At 51.7% G+C, this 19,797-nt stretch overlaps 1 protein-coding gene and 1 non-coding gene across 7 annotated transcripts in view; one reads left to right on the top strand and one right to left on the bottom strand.

Moving 5' to 3' along the window:
* The window catches only part of TPCN1 (two pore segment channel 1), a 59,840-nt gene that overhangs the window by 6,332 nt on the left and 33,711 nt on the right, over nt 1–19,797 (bottom strand). For all 6 annotated transcript variants that reach the window (XM_055404417.2, XM_055404416.2, XM_088828218.1 and 3 more), the window contains 18 exons: nt 19,303–19,479; nt 18,771–18,884; nt 17,895–18,025; nt 16,410–16,498; nt 14,321–14,355; nt 13,718–13,776; nt 13,368–13,467; nt 10,703–10,819; nt 10,300–10,424; nt 9,448–9,496; nt 8,899–8,962; nt 7,610–7,654; nt 4,635–4,691; nt 4,175–4,228; nt 3,066–3,138; nt 1,637–1,744; nt 668–739; nt 42–131 (listed from right to left, as the gene is read on the bottom strand). In XM_055404417.2, coding sequence (XP_055260392.2) covers nt 42–131; nt 668–739; nt 1,637–1,744; nt 3,066–3,138; nt 4,175–4,228; nt 4,635–4,691; nt 7,610–7,654; nt 8,899–8,962; nt 9,448–9,496; nt 10,300–10,424; nt 10,703–10,819; nt 13,368–13,467; nt 13,718–13,776; nt 14,321–14,355; nt 16,410–16,498; nt 17,895–18,025; nt 18,771–18,884; nt 19,303–19,479 — 1,559 coding nt within the window. The remainder of the gene's footprint in view (nt 1–41; nt 132–667; nt 740–1,636; nt 1,745–3,065; nt 3,139–4,174; nt 4,229–4,634; nt 4,692–7,609; nt 7,655–8,898; nt 8,963–9,447; nt 9,497–10,299; nt 10,425–10,702; nt 10,820–13,367; nt 13,468–13,717; nt 13,777–14,320; nt 14,356–16,409; nt 16,499–17,894; nt 18,026–18,770; nt 18,885–19,302; nt 19,480–19,797) is intronic.
* On the top strand, nt 12,969–13,041 carry TRNAR-CCU (transfer RNA arginine (anticodon CCU)). The gene has a single exon. It is a non-coding gene; the product is annotated as a tRNA-Arg (tRNA).

Below are 19,797 nucleotides of genomic sequence, written 5' to 3'. Positions count from 1 at the left end.
GGAACGCAGGCTGCCCCCGGGGGTCCCGGCCGTGAACTCACTTGCAGCAGTTGGGGTAGAGGATCCCACAGAAGAATTCCATGCCCACAATGGCGAAGGAGTAGTAGAAGATGAGCAGGGTGAGGCCCAGGCTGGGGAGGGGGGTCAGAGGCACAGGGTGATCGGGAGCCCGCGGGAGAGCCCGGCGGGCCCGGCCCCGCAGACCCCGAGCTGACTGTAGGGAGACGCACGCCCCTAGCCAGGTGCGCCAGCTGGACAGTGCCTGCAGGGAGGGGCCTCAGATTCGGGTCGGGGGTGGAAGAACGGCTCGGGTGAGGACTCTCGCACCAGACGCCCCTCTACCAGCAATTCACCCCTTACCTGTGAAGGTAGACTCACAGGTGACCCTTACCTGTGAACGCAGACACAGGTGGTAAGTGAGGGTGACAGTTCCCTGCCCTGCCTAACTGACTATCTCAGACGGCTCAGCGAAGACAAGTGGAGCCAGGGAGACCTGTGGTGGTCGAGACCTCGGGCTCCTTGAAGACCCGTCAGACCCTCGATGTCCGTCCTTCCCGGGACTCCTCACCCCTCCCCTGGCCCCCGCGACCACCCACCCAGCTGCCCGCCCCGAGAGGGCACAGGCCTCATGGCACCTGGCCCTGGGGGCCCAGAGTCAGGGCGCTACCTGGCCATCCGGGGCAGCAGCTCAAACATGGTGTCCAGCACGTTGCGGTAGCGCTTCTTCAGCTTAAACAACCTGAGCGAGGGAGGAGGGAGGCCGGCCGGGTCACTTACAGACGCCAGGCGTGGCCGCGGCCTGACCTACACTGCACTGGGGGGTCGGTCAAGGCAGGCCTGGGGCCTCTCTGCCCCGAGCGCCTCCTCTCCCCCAGAGTCACCAGCTGGGCGTTCAGCTTAGGTGACTGGCACCCTGGGAAGGGTGGTGGCAGTGCCAGGACGTTGGGGGCGGCCAGGCTGGGCCTCCACTTACAGATGAAGCCCGAGCCAGGGTAATGACCCCGGGGGGGAGAAGGCCCTGCCCAAGGAGGTGCCTCCAGATAAGAAAGGGTCACCCCATCCCGCACCTCCACGCCTCCCTCCCGGGAAGGATGGGAAGGGGCGATGGCCGTGAATGGGCTCGCAGCTGGATATTCTAGAGGAAAACAAGGCTTCAGAGGACACAAGGAGACCTCTTGAGTGGCAAAGGACAACGTCCATAGATTTCTACAGACCTGTGCTGGGTTCCTACACTGGTGCCCGGGGGGAAGCTGAGAGCAAGTGATGGTTTTTCTTGACAAGAGACTGTGCCAGAAAACCACGACTAGGGCATGGTAGGGGCTCGAAGGGTCTCTCTGGACCCTCAGGGGCTGCGGCTCCCCGGTTTGTGACTGAGCGCATGGGTTTCTGTGGCTACAGCTGATACCAGCACAGGCCAAGTTCACCGGAGCCCTGAGCCATGGTTCTCTTCCACGGTCAGAGGCTACAGGTCCCAAGATGTGAGGGGGGAGCAGGCCGCACAGGACGATGCCCCCAGCACCCACAAGCACCAACCCCGGGTGCTCCTGCGCGGGCGGGCCACCTCTGACACCCAGCCGGCGAGCCTTTGGGCTCCATCTGGTCACTGCCCGCCCACCAGGCCCAGCCCTGCTGTCACCTCAGCAGCTGGAGGGGACGCAGGACCACTATGAAGTAGAAGGGCTCCATGTTGAAGGCCAGAGCCAGCAGTCCCAGGAAGGCAAAGGCTGTGACGGAGAAGTCGAACCTGGGGACAGGGGGGAAGAGGGGAAGAGAAGCTGTGGTCAGCTCAGCCCACCCGCCAGGCTCCCCCACTCCAGGGAGACCCCCCAAATGGTAAGGGACAACGTCCCTAGGTTTCTGCAAATGTGTACTGGCTTCCTATGGTGGTGGCCAGGGGAAAGTTGAGAGCAAGGGAGGGTTTTTCTTGACAAGAGACTCAAAAAATCAGGGCTGAGGTGCAGCGGGGGCTCAGAGGGTCCCCGTGGACCCTCAGAGGTTGTGGCGCTCTTGTTTATGACACATGATGGTTGGAGCCCATACACTATACCACCGCAAAGGCAGCCGCAGGGCCCACAGCCGGCCAGCATCCTGCCGCCATCGGGTGTCTTTGAGGCTCGTGTCACTGGGCCTCTCAGTCAACAGCACACCCCTCAGGGGTCAGAAACCCCTTCCTGAAGGTCTCACGGCAGACAAGATACACCAGCGACCCTGGTGAAGGGACTGTGGGGTGGGGTAGGACCACAGCGGAGGCCCACCTGGAGAACAGCTCCCCCCACGCAAGACAGAGGACCCCCCACCCCGATACATATTAAGGCCCTGCACCTGCCAACTGCAAGCACACGCCCCGCTGCTTTGCCCAGCTCCTCTCTACTTATTAACCTATTTCACTCTCATGACCCGAGACCACGTGAGTTAACTTTCGGGGGCAGTGAGTGACCTCTTGGGGTCTCTGGAACAGGGAGAGGGGGCTCCAGCTCGATGCATGGTCAGCAGGTCAGCATCAGGCTGCGTGCCACCTCCTCTGTGAGCGCTGTGGTTTTCATGAGGATAAGACAGCTTAGTTATCAGGGAGGGTTGTGGGGTTTGGTGACTCAGAAACCACCAGCCAGCCTAAGGACCCCCAAGAGGACTCATCCAGGAGGGACTGGTGGGGTGGTCCCAGGGAGGAAGATGAGGGCCTGACCCCGGGGGTGCCCGGAGCCACAGGCAGAACCCCTCCAGAAGACAGAGACCCAGCTGGCCTCGGACCTTCTGGTGGTGGGTGGGGAGGGAGAGGGCCCGTGGCTTTCATCAGAGTCTCTGACGTGGTTGAGAAACATGCTCTGGGGACTTCCCTGGTGGTCCAGGAGCTAGGACTCCTCGCTCCAAGGCAGGGGGCCCGGGTTTGATCCCTGGTCAGGGAACTAGATCCCACATGCTGCAACTAAAGACCTCACATGCTGCAACTAGAGATCCCACGTGCTGCAAAGACTGAAGACGCTGGGTGCCACAACTAAGACCCTCCACGGCCAAATAAATAAATATTAAAAAAAAAAGAAAAGGAGCGACACGTGCTCTGTACTCACAGGTTCCATCCAGAGGACAGGTACTCGATAGGGCCCAGGCCAGCAACTTTCAAGAACAGCTCCACCGCGTAGACTGTAAGCAGGAGGAGGCAACGAGCTGGGGCCCTGCTGCAGCCTCCCCTTCACCTGGCCTGTCTCCTTTTCTCAGGACCCTCTTGAGGTCTGGTTACATGCCCTGCGGGTACCCACATCCCACCTGCGCCCCCAGTGAAAGTGTGGGCTCTGGAGCAGGGCCAGGCCCAGATGCTGGCCAACCAGGGCCTCCTGCTAACAAGACCAGCATGCACTCCCGCTGTGTGGGAGGGGGGGTGCCAGGTACTGTCTGTCCATCTGATGGATATTTCCTGAGCACGACTTCCGTGCCAGGCATTGCACTGGCTGCTTAGAGTTGAGAGGAAGACAGGGAACGGGTACGTTACGCTGGGGGAGGTGTTCCATTTGAAACAATCAGGGGCCAGCCTGGATGTGGTCTTGGCCTGCTTGAGAGGCGGAAGGAAGGTGGGCGTCATTGGAACAAGATGAAAGGAGGTGAAGGGGGAGCTGCGGGGGGGACTTCGGGTCACACAAGAGACACAGCCGGGAAGGGACCCCCAGGGCTCTCTGCCCTGTGTGTGCGCTGAATCCCTAGGCTACTCTGAACTCCGCAGAAGACAGCAGAGCACTGACCAAGGCAGTCGAAGTCCTACTTTTAAAGAAGAATGAAAACAATTTAGGATGCAGCGTTACTAGTCATGTCTAATGTTAGACGTGATGGGGAGGGGGTGAGCACACTGGCAGAGGAGACACCCAGGCAGAGGCCCAGAGGCAAGAGGTGCAGGGGGTCCTGGGGACAAGGAGGGCGGTGCTGGTGAGAGACGAGGCCTCAGATGAAGGCGGAAGGGGCCCCAGGTGGCCCTGTGAGTCACGCCCAGCATAGGGACTTGGTCCGAAGGGCAGTGGGCCACCACCAAAGAGTTTAGAATAGGGACGGGGGAGAATCAGACTCGATTTTTGCTTCCTGCTGCTGACGCTTCCCTGCTTTAGAGAAGAGCCATGAGACCCTAACCTAGAAGGAGGTTCCAGCCAGTGGCGAGGATGAGCACATGACCAAGGCCATGCCAGAAACTTACTAGTCAGAAAGACGAGGTAACTCCACGGCACGTGCTTGGAGACGAAGTTCCCACCTGTAAGAAGAGGAGCAGCAGTTTAAGAGGTGGGCGAGGGGCTTCCCTGGTCCAGTGGTTAAGAATCTGCCTGCCAACGCAGGGAACATGGGTTCGATCCCTGGTCGGGAGAGATCCCACATGCAGGGAAGCAACTAAGCCCATGGTTGAAAAGCCCACGTGCTGCAACTACTGAAGCCCGTGCACCTAAAGCCCGTGCTCCACAACAAGAGAAGCCACTGCAATGAGAAGCCTGTGTACCGCAACGGAGACAAGCCCCTACTCTCCACAACAAGAGAAAATCCCCACCCAGCAACAAAGACCCAGCATAGTTGCAAATAAATAAATGTATCTTTAAAAAAAAAAAAAACAAAACAGGTGGGCCAGGTGTGCCCACAGGACAGGCCGGTCCCCTTGCCGGGCTTACCTTTCAGCATGAAGGTATCCACGAGGATCCAGACCCCGTTGACCGCCACCACCAAATCTGCAACAGACAGGCTCATGAGAGAGACAGAACAGGTCACAGCTGCAGCCCCTGGTTAGTTTATAGGCAACTCTGAGAGAATGCAGGGCGGCTCCGTATGCCCAGATAACAGGTGACTTCCTGCATAATGCTTTTACCATAAGCTACATCGACCAGTGGTTTCACTTAGAAAACAGCTACAGGTTTCTAAAGGCATGCTGTATGTCACTGTAGGGACACCAGTTAAGATGTTCCAGTACAGTAGGAACTAACACAACACTGTCAAGCAACTGGACTATTTTAATTGATAAAAATTTAAAAAACCGTTTCCATAAAACCTGCAGCTTATTCCAAGCTGATGTATAAGATGGACCACATACAAAGGGTTTGAGTACTGACAACATCTGTTTCTCCCGAGAGACATCTGATCTTTCAATGACTCCAGGAACTAATTAGCAAAATCACACATGCACTTGGCCTTTCGTCTAGCAATCCCACTTACGGGATCCACCCGTATTTACTGAAGAGCTATTTGTGATTGCAAAGAAACTGGAAATAACCTAAATGATGGGCAGGAGGCTGGATGAGTAAACTATGATACATCCATGAAATGGTATACTGTCAACTATAAATCTTAATTATGTTGAACTGGTTCATAGGGCTTCTCAGGTCGACTATATCCTTCTACTTTTCTATCTGTATCACTAAATTTTTGAAGAGTTTGATATTGAAACTCCAACTAAAAATCTTAATGTATCTACTTAATTGTAATATATTATATATTGTAATATATAATGGAACCATATATAACTTTGTTCTGTATTTTCCAAGTCTCCTGTTAATGTGTTATCATACTTTTTTCAACAGAAGTAAAAAAAAAAAACCACTCATGAAGTAAATGTATAATATCCATAGAAAAGAAAGAAAAAAATTATCATCAGCAATTAAACAGTTAAATATTAAAAAAATGAAGAACATCTCTATGTATTAATATGTCTGGTCTCTAGAACATATTGTTAACTGAAAAAAAGCAAAGTGGAAAAAAGTGTATAAACTGCTAGTTTATTTAAGACAGGAAAATGTGCATATATGCATCTAATTATAGTTTTTAAAAATGGAAGGATAAAGTATAATAAAAGTTACCCACTGGGGGAGGTGAAAGGATTAAATGAGACTTCCTTGAATATATTTTGTCTGGTAGATCTGACTTGTGATCATATATATATATATATTTACATAACTATAAAGCAAAATTAAATGTAAAAAGCAACCTCGAAAATAATGTTTAAATGCTCCATCATTCCGTTTTATTTTGGCCGTGCCACACAGCATGTGGGATCCCAGTTCCCCCAGCCATGGATCAAACCCTTGCCCCCTGCAGTGGGAGCACAGAGTCTTAACTTCTGGGCCGCCAGGGAAGTCCCCTAAAATTTCTTTTTTTTTAATGAAATAAATGGTACTGATGAACCTATTTGCAGGAAGGAATGGAGATGCAAATGTAGAGAATGGACTTGTGGACACGGTGGGGGAGGGAGACAGTGGGGCCAATGGAGGAAAAACAACATGCATACATCATCGGGTAAAGTGGGCCCTGGTGAGAAGCCGCTATATAACAGAGAGCCCAGTCTGGCGCTCTATGATGACCTAAAGGGCTGGTACGGGAGGAGGAGAGGGAAGTTCAGGTGGGAGGCGATATATGTATAATTATGGCTGATTCGTGTTATTGTAAGGCAGAAACCAACACAACATTGGAAACATTAAAAAACAAATTTTTTTGGAAATAAATGAAATAAATCTAAACATGCATAAGATGGTGACATACCCACATGGAGAAAAACTATCCCGGGTGACCGTAAGACACAGTCATCTAAATGTTTATCCCTGCAGTGGTGTTTCTAACAATTTTAATGGTTAGGGCTGTGCTGGCATTGTTCCTTGGAGACTGCGTGTGGACTGTGTGGAGTCCACATGGTGGACTGCGAGACACAGCAAGTGAGTGGCTGTGTCAGTATCGCTGGGAACTAGGGCTTTAAGACTGGGAATTTAGGTATGAAAGAATGATGGAGTTAGGTAAAAACCCAACAGTCCAAAATTTCAATTAAGAATATCAAGAAAAATTCACAAGCTAGTTTATCTTTAAAAAAAAGAAAAAAACAAAATCCTACCTCTGTCCATGGGAAGTCCTGGAAAAAATAACCAACTCCAAGCAACACGGACTGTTAGCATCTCTGACTGTGATCTCTAAACACCATTTCCCATTAAATGGAACCAGAGCTCCTTAGAAAGGGTGAATCCCACCAAACCCCTGGATGAGTAGAACAGTCTACATCTGTGCAATCTCATTGGTCATCATTAGCCAGATGTGGTTACTGAGTGCTCAAACTTCAGCTACTGTGATGGGAACTGAATTTGTCATTTTAGTTGGCTTAAATTCAAATAGCTATGTGTGGCTAATGGCTGCCATGTTGGACAACACAGCTCTAGCTCTGACTACCAAGCTACAGGACATAAGCAACAGAGGAACATGCAAAAACAAGGCTGAAGGACAAACAGTCCTGTTTCTTCAACTAAATACTGCAAGAGGGAAAAAATGGATGGGGGGGAAACCTACAGATTAAAACAGGTCTAAGTGACATGTCAAGCAACCACAGTCTGTGGTTCTGGAATCTGATTCCCAAAACCCCAGGTCTGGAGAAGGGGTGATGAGCTTGACTGGGGGTTAGATGGACAAGACGGACTGGCCAGGAGATGAGAACCGTCGAAGCTGGGGGTGAGCACGTGGATGCTCAGGACAGTCCCTCCACTTTCACGTGTGCTTGGGATTTTCTATGATAAAAAGCTTGACTACGGTAAGCATGACTTATCCCTTGCCCCTCCACCTTCTGGAGCAGCAAGACTCAGGAGGAAAGAGGCCTAGAGCTGTGACACTTCACACTTACACATGAAATACTGGAAGGCCTTGGACTTCACAAGGATATTAATTCCTGTTTGAAGAGAAGAAATGTTAACAGTGAAATTTTCACGTATAAGTACATAATCACCAACCACATATGTCATGAATGTAAGCAAATGGGGTGTTTATGCCCAGGGAATGAAAAAGGAAGGGCCTGCTCTCAGAGGGACGCCCATTCTTATGCCCCCAGACAACACTGCATTGGCAACAACTGCTCTGGGAAGAGCCTGGGCAACCTGGAGCTGTGACAAAACAGAACAAGGTTTTGCTGGCCGCTCCTGAAACTTCAAGTTTGCTCCTGGCCTAGACCAGACACTGTTTACTCATCCACTTGAATAACTATCTTCCCAATGGAATGGAAAACTTGCTAAAGAACATGGAATAGTAACAGCTGTGCTCAAAGTTCTATCCTATCTTGGGAGAAATCCCAAAATAGGATATACCATTTTAACTGGTTTTTTTTTTTTTTTCTTTCGCCACACTGAGCAGCATGGGGAACTTCCCCAGCCAGGGACAGAACCTGAGCCCCCTGCATTGGAAGCACGGCAACTTAACCACTGGACTGCCAGGGGAGTCTGGCCATTTAAACTCTTGTTCAAAACAGCTGAATTGTAACCCCTGTGAGCTAAGCATATCCTGTATGGAACTTCAAAACTGGCATGAAATTCAGAGAAAACTACTGGGTAAATGATACAGTGCACTCAGATGTTAAAATTTTTAATTTTATATGATACAAGCATCACTATGAGATCAGATACACTAACTGTATATCCTGATACAAGAAGGTAAAAACTCTATTTTTAGGTAAAAAGGCATGTTTCACAACAGAATGTACAATGTAATCCCCCTACTGTTTTTAAAAGGCATAGAAAACAACCTGTAACAAAAGAAAACACATCAGAAAATTAATGCTGATTATCTCTGTGTGGGAGACTTTCCTTTTCTTCTAATTATCTAACTTTGTATACATTTCCTTCAACGAATAATAGTTCAATATTGATTGAACTAGTCAATAATAGTTGAAAAAATAATCCACAATTATTTTTGTTTGGTTTTTCTGTTACTGATTTCCCTCCCTAGTCCAGTACTAATTCTCTGCTGGGGTCATCACACTCTCTTTTACACACACAGTTCATATGCATGTGCACACACACACACACACACACACACACACACACACACACTCTGGTCATGTTTTTTAAATGCTCATCAGTGGCCTCTGGAAATCTCCATTCGTCCCCAGCAATCAGGACGCCATGTTCAGGTCAGCCTTACCTTTGAAGATGAGGAATGCTGTCCTGGGAAGCTCATCAAACCAGTGTTCTCTATTTCTCTTTGCCTGATCGAGGAAAAGGGCCATGGGGGAGAGAGTTAGGACCAGGGACTGGAACCCAGCCCTGGGGGCCAGGGTGCTGCTTTCCTTTCCTGCTCTCTGGCTAACTTGGGAAACCGTGAAAATACTTGGGGATCTACAGAACATCCAAGCCAGCCAAGGCCTGCCGACATGTTCAGTGTGCTGTGCACTGGCATTATGTTTATATGATCCTGAAAATAACACAGTAGGGTAGGACTCTCATGACCCCATTTCCCAGGTGAGACAAGCCTTGGAAAGGTTCCATAACCTGCTGGGTGTCACACGGCGACTAATGGGGTCTGAGACTCCTCAGGGCTCTTAACTAGGACGGCACATTGCAGGTAGATGGACAGATTTGGCCAGGGGCCACCTGTTCTGTCTACAATGCATGGCACCCAGCCCAGAGCTGGACCGGCCTCATTCCCCTCCCATGGAACCGTCAGCCTGGTCCCTCTCCGGAGAGTACCCACCTTCCACTTTAAGGCGGCAACTTCATAAATATCATGAAAGTCCTTCAGGCTGTCATAAGCAACAAGAAAGGGCAAAAGAAAAAAAAATCAGGGCACATTCCCACAGAGCTTCAGTAGTTCTCACACCCGCCTGCCTGTGGTCCCCTTCGAGAGGTGGAGGGGGTGACATCTGGGAGCTCCAGCCCGTTGGGGCCCACGGGACAGGAACCTGCTTGCTTTTCATCTCCTCCTTCCCCCAGACTACTGATACTTCATCCACTCAGTCTACACTGACTACCACGGGCTTGCGCCCCGCAGAGAGCCAGCCCCCGAGGACCCCATTGTCAGACAGACAAGGATGGAGCATCCTTTAGCAGAGGACTATGGAACAACGGGGGCTGAGAGGTCAGCCCAGACCGAGTTCTCTCGCCCTCGTCTCTATAGCGGGCCTCTGCTTCTCAAATTGTAAAGGAAAGGGCTTTGGTCATCAGCAGTCAAAGACCGAGACTGACCATGGACGGCTCGGGGCTTGTTCTCTGAGGCTGAGCCAGGGCTGTGTGCTTGCGTGTGTTGTTCACGTTGCTCTGTGGATTTGTTCACATGCAACTACCCCAGCTTGCTGACAGCTTGAGGGTGAGCAGCTGGGCCAGTCCATTCCATGAGCCGATACATTCCTTTCTTGTTGTGAATTTAAATTGGACGTGGGCTGGACTCTCATTTGTAAAAAGAACCCTGAGCAGTAGGGTCTATGTGCATAAAAAGCTCTGCAAAGAAAACTAAGTCTCTAAGAGCCTCTTTGCCCACCCAGTCACCCCAGGGCCTCTTGTCAACGCCTCCTTCGGCTATACTGCACTCACTTGGGATCCCTCTCACCTGAGCAGTGGAGTGTTGCTCTGATTCAGGGCCTTGAATGTGAGATAGCGCTCCCCCGCACTCATCCGGGGCTTGTAGAAGCGCATCAGGCCTTCGAACTGCCTGTAGGAGATGCCAGCAGGCCTCTGGGGAGAGAGGGAAGATGGCCACATGGAACACAGGAAAACGCAGAGTCCAGCTGCCCCTTCCCTTGCGGGGAGCATGCCCAATGTCCTGCATCACGTGGGATCCCAGGGCACCCTGTTCTCTCTGTTCTCCCAAGGGCAGGACCCCTGGTTTCTGAAGCTGCTGGCCCTTCTACGCTTAGGAGATATTAGGAGGTAGGGTGGAGGTGGGGGGAGGAAGGGCAGGAGAACAGGGACCAACCCCCCGCCTCCCTGGCTCAGCCCCTGGCCCCCCCTACCCGCTGGCTGATGAGCAGGCGGTAGGCGTGCTGGATGGCGGTTCGCTTGTGTAGCAGCAAAGACTTGAATTTGCGTTTCTCAATGTCATTGAAGGTGTCAAATACCACGGCCAGGAGCTGAGAGAGAAGAGCAGAGACCTGGAACCCATGCCGACTGTGCCTCAGGGAGCTGGGGAACACTTCCCCAACCTCCAGAGGGAGCTCCTCCAGCCACCCCAGAAAGGCGGGTTGAGAAGAGCCTCTCCCCTGGCCAGGTGGTATAGGAAGTTCATCTCCAAGTCTTAGGAGAGGAAGGTCATTCATTGCCACTTATAAATTTCCTCTCTACAGATTCGTGAAAACACTATTACATCTTCCCCCGGTTTTTCTTCTCTGCCTGTAGCTCATCCCTGCCTGGGAAGTTTTATAAGGGGAGAGAAGCAGTGAGGGACACTGGGGCCTTTGCCCCATTTAGCTCTGTGTGATGGCCGGGGAGGTTGCGCGTCCATCCTGTGCCCTCCCAACCTCAGAGCAGGGAGGGACATTGCTGTCCCTTCCTCCCCTATCCCCGTGCTCCTTCTCCTGCTGAATCTGTGTGGCCCTAGAAATGAGGGGCGAGTGGTGGCCTGCACCCAAGAGCACAAGGTTCTGGAACTGCCCAGTTCCAGGCAACACAGCCTGTGTTATCAGAGGGCGATGGGAGGGCGGGAGCAGAATTTGAAAGAAGCCTTTTTGAGAACACTTTCTTTCAAAAATATTTTGAAGGGAACTCTCTTTGCCTTTCCATCCCTTCAAACTAGCCCCCTACATTTCCCATGAGATAGAGGAAGTCGGCAAACTTTTTCTGTAAAGGGTCAGAGACCAAATATGTTAGGCTCTGCAGGCAAGATGGTCTCTAGAAATCACTCAACCCTGCAGGTGTAGCATGAAAGCAGTAGGCTATATGCAAATGAATGGGCGTGGCCATGTGCCAATAAAATTTTATTGACAAAAACAGGTGGTAGGCCGGGTTTGGGCCCCCAATGGCTGACTCATACCCTGTATTTTCACAGTTCAAAATACCTGTTAAAGCAAATAATTATGCATAACACTATTTTTAGGATTCTAAACTAACAACAGTACAAAAGAACTCTAAGATGTACAAACAGATATCCAATATACTTATTCTGGGTCTTGAGAAATTAAAAAAAGAAAATATTTTCCTGCTTAAGACATCACATTTTAAGGCAGGGATGGGAGCCTGGTGGGCAGCCATCTATAGGGTCGCACAGAGTCGGACACGACTGATGTGACTTAGCAACAACAGCACAAGTCTACCCCCAGAGAAATTGTTTTCCATTTCTATACTGGGCCCGACTGTGGTGACTGGTGTGGGGATGCTCATCAGAAGTATAAAAAAAATGCAAGACTTGGTAAGTCCGTTTCCTTATAATTCTGCCATTCATGTGGTCTCAGCACCAGTGTGATGGCCTGGTCTGGGAGGAGGTGATCTGCTGATGGCAGGGACACTCCCGGTGGCCAGTTGAGCCTCCAAAAACACCTCCAAAGTTCCCAGTGTGCATGGGGATTGCACATTGTCCTTAAAGGAACGTGTTCTGTATTAGGTTTCCCAGTGGTTCATAACAGACGGGGTAGAAATACACAGGACATTCCTGGCATGTGCATGCAGTGGGATGGGGTGGTTAAGAGCAGGGCTCTGGAATCAGAGCAGCCCACCTGGCCACCTGAGCAGTGCAGGCAAGGGTGACTCATCCTATCGGTCTGATCCTCAGTTTCCTCAACTATAAATTGAGAATCATAATAAGACATCTAGGATTTGAGTGTTAAATTATTTAACCCCTGCGAGGAGAGCCAACCAGTCCATTCTAAAGGAGATCGATCCTGGGTGTTCATTGGAAGGACTGATGCTAAAGCTGAAACTACAATACTTTGGCCACTTCATGCGATGAGTTGACTCACTGGAAAAGACTCTGATGCTGGGAGGGATTGAGGGCAGGAGGAGAAGGGGACGACAGAGAATGAGATGGCTGGATGGCATCACCAACTCTGTGGACATGAGTTTGAGTGAACTCCGGGAGTTGGTGATTGACAGGGAGGCCTGGCGTGCTGTGATTCATGGGGTCGCAAAGAGTGGGACACGACTGAGCGACTGAACTGAACCGATAAAGCATTTGGCATAATACCTGACGAAGGCTTCACAAGTGTCAACTTTTCCAATTATTATATGTTTGCCGTGAGAAGGAAAAAGTTCCAGGGTAGTTTTGGTTTAAACTCCAGCTCTGGGACTTCCTTGGTGGTCCAGTGGTTAAGACTCTGTGCTCCTAATGCAGGGGGCCTGGGTTCGATCCCTGGTCAGGAAACTAGATCCCAAATGCCACAACTAAAGATCCCACACACCAAAATGAAGACCCACCCAGGGCAGTCAAATTGAACAAGTGAATGAACGAAGGACGAGCTCTAGCAGCAGCAGCAGCACTAACCCGGAGAGGCTAGTTACTGCTCGTGACCAGCTGAACTCAAGTCCTGACAGGGAATTCCTAGTCACACCACACCTGACTAGGGTCTAGGACTTCCTTCCCCTATGTTCCGCCCTGGGAGGCGGATGGCCACCCCTACTTTATCCACATAATGCCCAGCACAGCGATGGCTGGGGCTGGTCCACAGAGCACAAGCCAAGGCCACTCACCAGGTTCATGATAAAGTACAGCTCGATGGAGAGGTACACGATGAAGAAGACGCAGGACCAGGGGTTCCGGGAGTAGGAAGGCATCATCACATCTGGGAAGCTGTATTTGCAGAGTGTTACCTGCAAGGCCCATGTCTGCCAGTCTCTGCTTTCTCTAAGGACGTCCCTCTTTTTGCCTTCCCCACCACACACCCCTCCCCTACTCTCAGCTCACCAGGCCACTCCCATCCCTCATGGTGGCCCTGAGCACCTGTCTGAGCCAAGACCTGGAATACTCTTGGCTGAAAAGAAGAGACAACCCTGGGCACTACCAGAGGGCAGGCAGAAGCCAAGGCAGAGCCCAAACTTACTTGGCGGTGGTCAGAAGGACAAACAGACTGACGATGCTGTTCTCCAGGGTGCTGAAGTACTGTGGGGACAGGAGGGCCAGAGGACACGTGGGTGCCAGGCCGAGGGCACACACCACTGGGAACAGGCTGTGTGCAGTGGGTCATCTCCAGAGCCCTACCCTCCCCCACCCCACCCACCCACCCCTTCCTCCTCCTGCGGGATCCCTTAAGGATGGCAGAGGAACAAGCAAACTCGGAGTCCAAGGCTGCCTCCTTCCTGAGCTCAGTGCTTCTGGCAGAAGCAGACACCTGGCCTTGGGACTTGTCTCCCAGAGAATCACATGTTTTGCACAATGAGCTGGGCTCTCCTCCACCACTCCTCTGCCAAAATGTTTCATTGTTCCAGATCTGATCTTGGAAACATCCCTCTCAACGACAGGACAGGGGATCCCCTTGGCGCTCGAAGAGGGAAATGAACGTTCAGGTGCCATAAGCGATGATGAGAAACCAAGCAGGGCATCCCTTCCTAATACGGCTGGCGGGGGGAGGTCAGTCCAGCCACCTGGCCTGAAGTGAAAAGGCCCCACATACAGGAAGACGCAGACAAACATGCTGATTACTTACGGGGTCTGAAGGATTAGGGGAGAATAAGTAGAAACCTAGAAGAAGGTAGTGGGAAACGTAGGTTAGAGCAGAAGTCCCAAACCCAGATGTCAATACTGATAAATGTAAATGAGTGCAGTGGGCAGAGGGAAAGCACAGTGAGTGGTGGGGACCACAGCAGAGCACAACACATGCTCTGTCTGAAGGCACCAGGTAACTGCTGCCATTCAGGAGTGTGATCCAAGCACCACTGAAGCTATTATTAAAAAAGGCTAGTTGAGGACCTTCCTGGTGGTCCAGCGATTAGGACTCTGTGCTTCCACTGCAGGGGTCTGTGCTTTGATCCCTGGTCAGGGAATTAAGATCCTATGTGCTGTATAGTGCAGCCAAAAAACACAAAGGCTGGACGTCCAACACAGTGACTCTAGTTAATGATACCATCATTGTGTGTTTGAAAGTTGATAGGACAGCAGATCTTAAAAGTTCTCATTAGAAGGGAAAAAAAAAACTATGCATATGTATAAATATGATTTTGTTAACCAGATCATTCTGCAGTATGTACATAATAAATCACTATGCTCTATACCTGAAACTAATACAGTGTTATATCAATTACATGTCAATTTTCTTAAAAAGTGGAAGTTTAAAAAAATTTAAGATTTTTTAAATGGAAATCTGTATTTTCATGTTAAAAACTCGAATTTTAAAAATGCTGGCTCAAGGGACTTCCCTGGTGGTCCAGTGGCCAAGACTCAGCTCCCAATGCAGAGGACCAGGTTGGATCCCTGGTCAGGGAACTAGATCACAAAAGCCGCAACTAAGACTTGGAGCAGCCAAATAAATAAACAAATATTTTAAAATAAATATTAAATAAAAATTAAAATTAACTTTTTTTTTTTAAAGACTTCACCTGCCAGTGGAAGGGGTGCAGGTTCAATCCCATCAGGCAGCTAAGATCCCACATATCTCGTGCCCAAAAAACCAAAAAAAATATAAACAGAAGCAACATTGTAACAAATTCAATAAAGACTTTAAAAAATGGTCCACATCAAAAAAAAATCTTAAAAAAATAAAAAACAACATAAAATGCTGGCTCAACACTTTCAGACCAAACAAAACTCATCCATAGGCTGAGTCTGGAACCCAGACTGCTGGTTTGCAGTCTTTGGTTTTGAGAACATGACAGTTAAGTAACAACTTCAAAGGGACCCCACTGTTCTCTGCAGCTGAGGGTCCAAGGTGGGGGCACCATTAATTTCCTCCCTCTTGGAATAGGCTATTCCCGAGTCCTTGAAATCCTGAAACTCTGCCCCTAAGGGAAGTCAGCCCCTCGGAACACCAAGGAAGTTCTATCCAGAGTGGGGTGGGGTAGGTGGGAGTCAATGGCTCGGGGAACAGAGTGTCACGAGGGCCCGGGGGTTTCAGCACTGGCAGGGGCCTTAGAGTCACTGCCCTTTGGTTCCACTGTCTCTGCCATCTGAGCACCAGGGAAGGGACCTTGGGCTTCCCTGCCGTGTTCTGAGACTGCTGCTGTCTAAAGCCCATGTCTGAATGTGGGAGTCGCATCAATACTTGATCTTATCTGAAGAGGCAAGGCCTCCTCCCTTAGAAAGGGCGTGACCTTGCTTTAACACCTAGTGAAGCTGAACTATGTCGACTTAGCAGCAGCAGCAGCAGCAAGGTCCTAGGCATATGCTGTAGAGAAACTCCCCTGTGTGCGCCGGGAAAGGCAAGAGAATGTTCGCAGAAATGTGATCTGCAATAGAGGAAAATGCCCACCAATGGAGGAAGTGATAAATAAACATGGGTATATTCACGTATTGGATCATGACACTGTAGTGAATGAATGGCCTACATCTCCATGCATCAGCGTGAATAAAGGCCGGGGGCACCCCCTGGGAGCAAAAGGGAACTGAGATCAAGAAAGGTTACAAAGGCGGCTTCTATTTTTTTTTTCCCCAATACCGCATTTCCTAAGCTGGAGTCCACAAGTGTTTCTATCATTCTGAAAACCTTCCCGAATTTCTAAAACCGTCAAAGTGCCTTTTTTCTCAACGATGAGTTTGCTTTTAAAGAGTGCCTGCGTACTGGGGCTCAGGAAAAAACTCACCGAGAATGGCGAAAATGATCATGAAGAAGAGGAGAAGCAGGAGGATGTCCATGAAGGGTGGCAGGGACTGAAACATCTGACGCAGGTTGCTGGGGAGAGAGACAGGGCCAGGAGGGGTGAGGGGTGGTGGGTGCCCAGGAGGCACAGTCTGGGACTCCTCAGTGCGGGATGCCCTTGTTGAGATGGGGGCCTGGTGCTCCCAACCCCTGGAACACTAAATTCCATCGCACCCTGACTTGTGACGGAATGCTCAGTGATCTCCTAGGACTTCCACTCAGTGGGTGATGGGGGAAGAACCAGGGCAGGCAGGCGTGGTGCTTACTGAGCCCAAGTAGGCAAGTGCCTGCAAGGGATGGAGCAGGCAGGCCAAGGCCGGGTGCATGGCCTCGGGTGCCACGGTCAGTCTGCACGGGATGCAGGAAGACATTTCAGGGCCACTCAGTCCAAGGACATGTGTCTCCGATTTTGCGGACGGGGTACCAAGAGTGACCCCATGGGCTTCCCCAGTGGCTCAGACGGTGAAGCGTCTGCCTGCAATGCGGGGGAACTGGGTTTGATCCCTGGGTCCGGAAGAGCCCCTGGAGAAGGAAATGGCAACCCACTCTAGGACTCTCGCCTGGAAAATTCCATGGATGGAGGAGCCTGGTAGACCATAGTCCATGGGATCTCAAAGAGTCAGACGTGACTGAGCAACTTCATCAACAGTGAATGGCTAGCCCACTCTCATTCACAGGACCCCAGCCAAGAGGTTTTCTAGATGGATTCTCAAAACTCAGTCCGGGGCTTCCCTGGTGGCTCAGTGGTGAAGACTCCACCTGCCAATGCAGGGGACATGGGTTCAATCCCTGGTCTGGGAAGATCGCACATGCCTCAGAGCCACTAAGCCCACGCACCACAACTACTGAGCCTGTGTCCTAGAGCTGGAGAGCCACAGCTACTGAAGCCTGAGCGCCTAGAGCCCACGCCCTGCAACAAGAGAAGCCACTGCAATGAGATGCCCTCGCACTGCAACTAGAGAAAAGCCCGTGCAGCAATGAAGACCCAGCACTGACAAAAAATAAACACTATCATTTAAAAAAAAAAAAAAACAACTCAGCTTGAACTTAGGTCAATGGCCTGTTTTGAGTTCAGTCCCCCAGTCCCAGGGGAGGTGTCAGGACCGCCTGCTGAGTTGTGTGGACTTCACCGAGTTCCTGCTGCAGGCTGTATTTGGGCAGACACTGTACGGGGAGCCCCAGAGAAGCACAGGTAATGATGGGAGAGCACCCTGGACCCGGAGTATAGAGACCTGAACTGCAGTGGAAGGACCACCCTCCTCTCCACGGGGGTCGAACGGCAGAGGGAAGTGATCAGGACTGTGACCCCGCCAAGTGCAGGAGGGACCTTACTGCTAGATGACTCACTGGCTCTTGCTCCACCACAGACCCAGGGGGCCAGGCCGGGCCGTGAGAGCACCTGAGTGAGCAGCTCCTCCCCAGGCCTTACCGCCGGACGCCGCCGCAGTACCGACAGTCCACCAGGAAGATGCAGCGCAGCGCCCGGGTCACCCGCACGTGCGACGTCTGCCGCACCAACACCACGATGGCCTCCACGAACTGCACCACCAGCACGGAGGTCTGGGGGAGGCCAGGCATGGTCAGCCCCTGAGTCCGCCCCGGGCAGAGGGCCGGCTAGGTACTGGCCCCCCAGGCCTCCCCATCCCCGAGGGAGTCCAGAGAAGCCCTTCCCTCGCCCTCTCTCCCCTCCCCCAGCATCAGGCAGGCCCCAAGGAGAAGTCCACCAGCTCCAGGGTGATCGATGCTCCCAGCAGCTCATTACAGGGTACCTGCTGAACAAAACCACCACTCTGCAGGCCACAGCCACCCATCCCCTGGTCCAAGCTACCCCCTGAGGGCCCCTGGGGTCTTTAGCACATCCTCCCCGTCAAGTGTGTGCACTTCTGACACTGCTAAATACCACTCTGACACATCCCAACTTATGCCTCTCTCTGCTACACAGAAAGTGGACAATATGGCACTGACGGGCATGGGTGTGGAGGCCACACCAGGCTGGTTTGGAATCCCAGCTCCCCAGGATCCAGATCCCATTCTCCTGTGACTGGCTGGATGTAAACTAGGAATAGGAACACATTTCCCACAAAGGTCACCATGCTGGTGCTTGGCCCGAACTAAATACCGGATCATGTTAGCGACTGTTAGCACCACCGTGACACCCAGAGCAAAGCTGGAAGCATGGTGAGGTCTGGGACCCAGAGTTACGCTTCGCAGCGCACGGGGGTGGGGGTGGGGGTGGATTGCAGTTGAATTGACGATACAGGCTTGAAGTTGACAAGGAAATGCTGGAGAGAGATGGACACATCACCTTGACCATGGTCCTTTTGTGCCGGATGAAGGTGTGAAAGCCCAGCCACCGCAACTTCATGCAGAGTTCAAACACGACCACCACCAGGGCGAACAGCTCCAGGGTTGCATGGACCTGAAGCCACAGGGTGTGAAGGAGACGCGCTGTCATCAGCCACTCCCCAGTAGGAGAAGTGAGCACACCTGATGGCTTTTCTTTGGAGACAGCAGGCGGGACTGCTGATCAGGTATGCTGTTCACGTGGAGCCAAAGCATGGCCACAGGTCCTAAGTGAGGCAGTCCGAGGGCGTCCCCCGCCCCTCCTTGGAAGTTACAAGGGAACGGAATCCCAGGGAGACTGGGGGTGGTGCATTCCCTTGGGCGGGGACCCCAGGCAAGACTGGTGGGCCAGTTACTCCCGGGGCCTCCCCATTTGAAATCCGTGGGGTGTCTCCCCTTCCAGAATGTTCCCTTTCAGGCTTGAGTTACTCTGCCCGCCCTCCCACACCCGACGCCCCCAGAGAGCCGCGGCTCGCGGCCACTGGGACACTCACGTAAATGCCCAGCCGGAGCGCAGGGACGGCGGGAGCCTCGCACAGGGAGAGCAGCAGCAGGAGCAAGGCCGCGGACAGCTCCATCAGGTAGAAGAGGTGGTTGTGTGCGAAGAGGTAGGCCGCCAGCGCTTTGGCGTTCTTGGGGTGGGTGAAGAACTTGTCGTTATTCTCGCCTTCCTGAAACAGCGAGAGTCGCGGTGGTGCGTGCGCCCGTGCGAAGCAGGGTGCCTGGGATGCAAAAGCAGCCGGGGATGTGGGATGTGCGGTGGGCGGGGAAAAGGGGTGGGCCCTTGGCAGGTGGGTGGAGCTTCAGGCCAGAGAGAACGGAACATTAAGCATTATCTTCACAATTCAGCACACCCCTCAGGTCTCGCCCTTGCCGCTGATGGGGCTCCAAAGACGTGCTTCTTTCCAAAACTACTCGGAGGAATCAAAGGATAAAACGCGCAAGAGATCAAAGGGAAGCGGGCGCATCTGGTCCCTTCTGAGACCAAA

Source organism: Moschus berezovskii, chromosome 19, assembly GCF_049115385.1.
Source record: "Moschus berezovskii isolate FMDL1 chromosome 19, NW_MosBer_1.0, whole genome shotgun sequence".
NCBI lineage: Eukaryota > Metazoa > Chordata > Mammalia > Artiodactyla > Moschidae > Moschus > Moschus berezovskii.
This window is presented reverse-complemented; position numbering and strand designations above follow the sequence as displayed.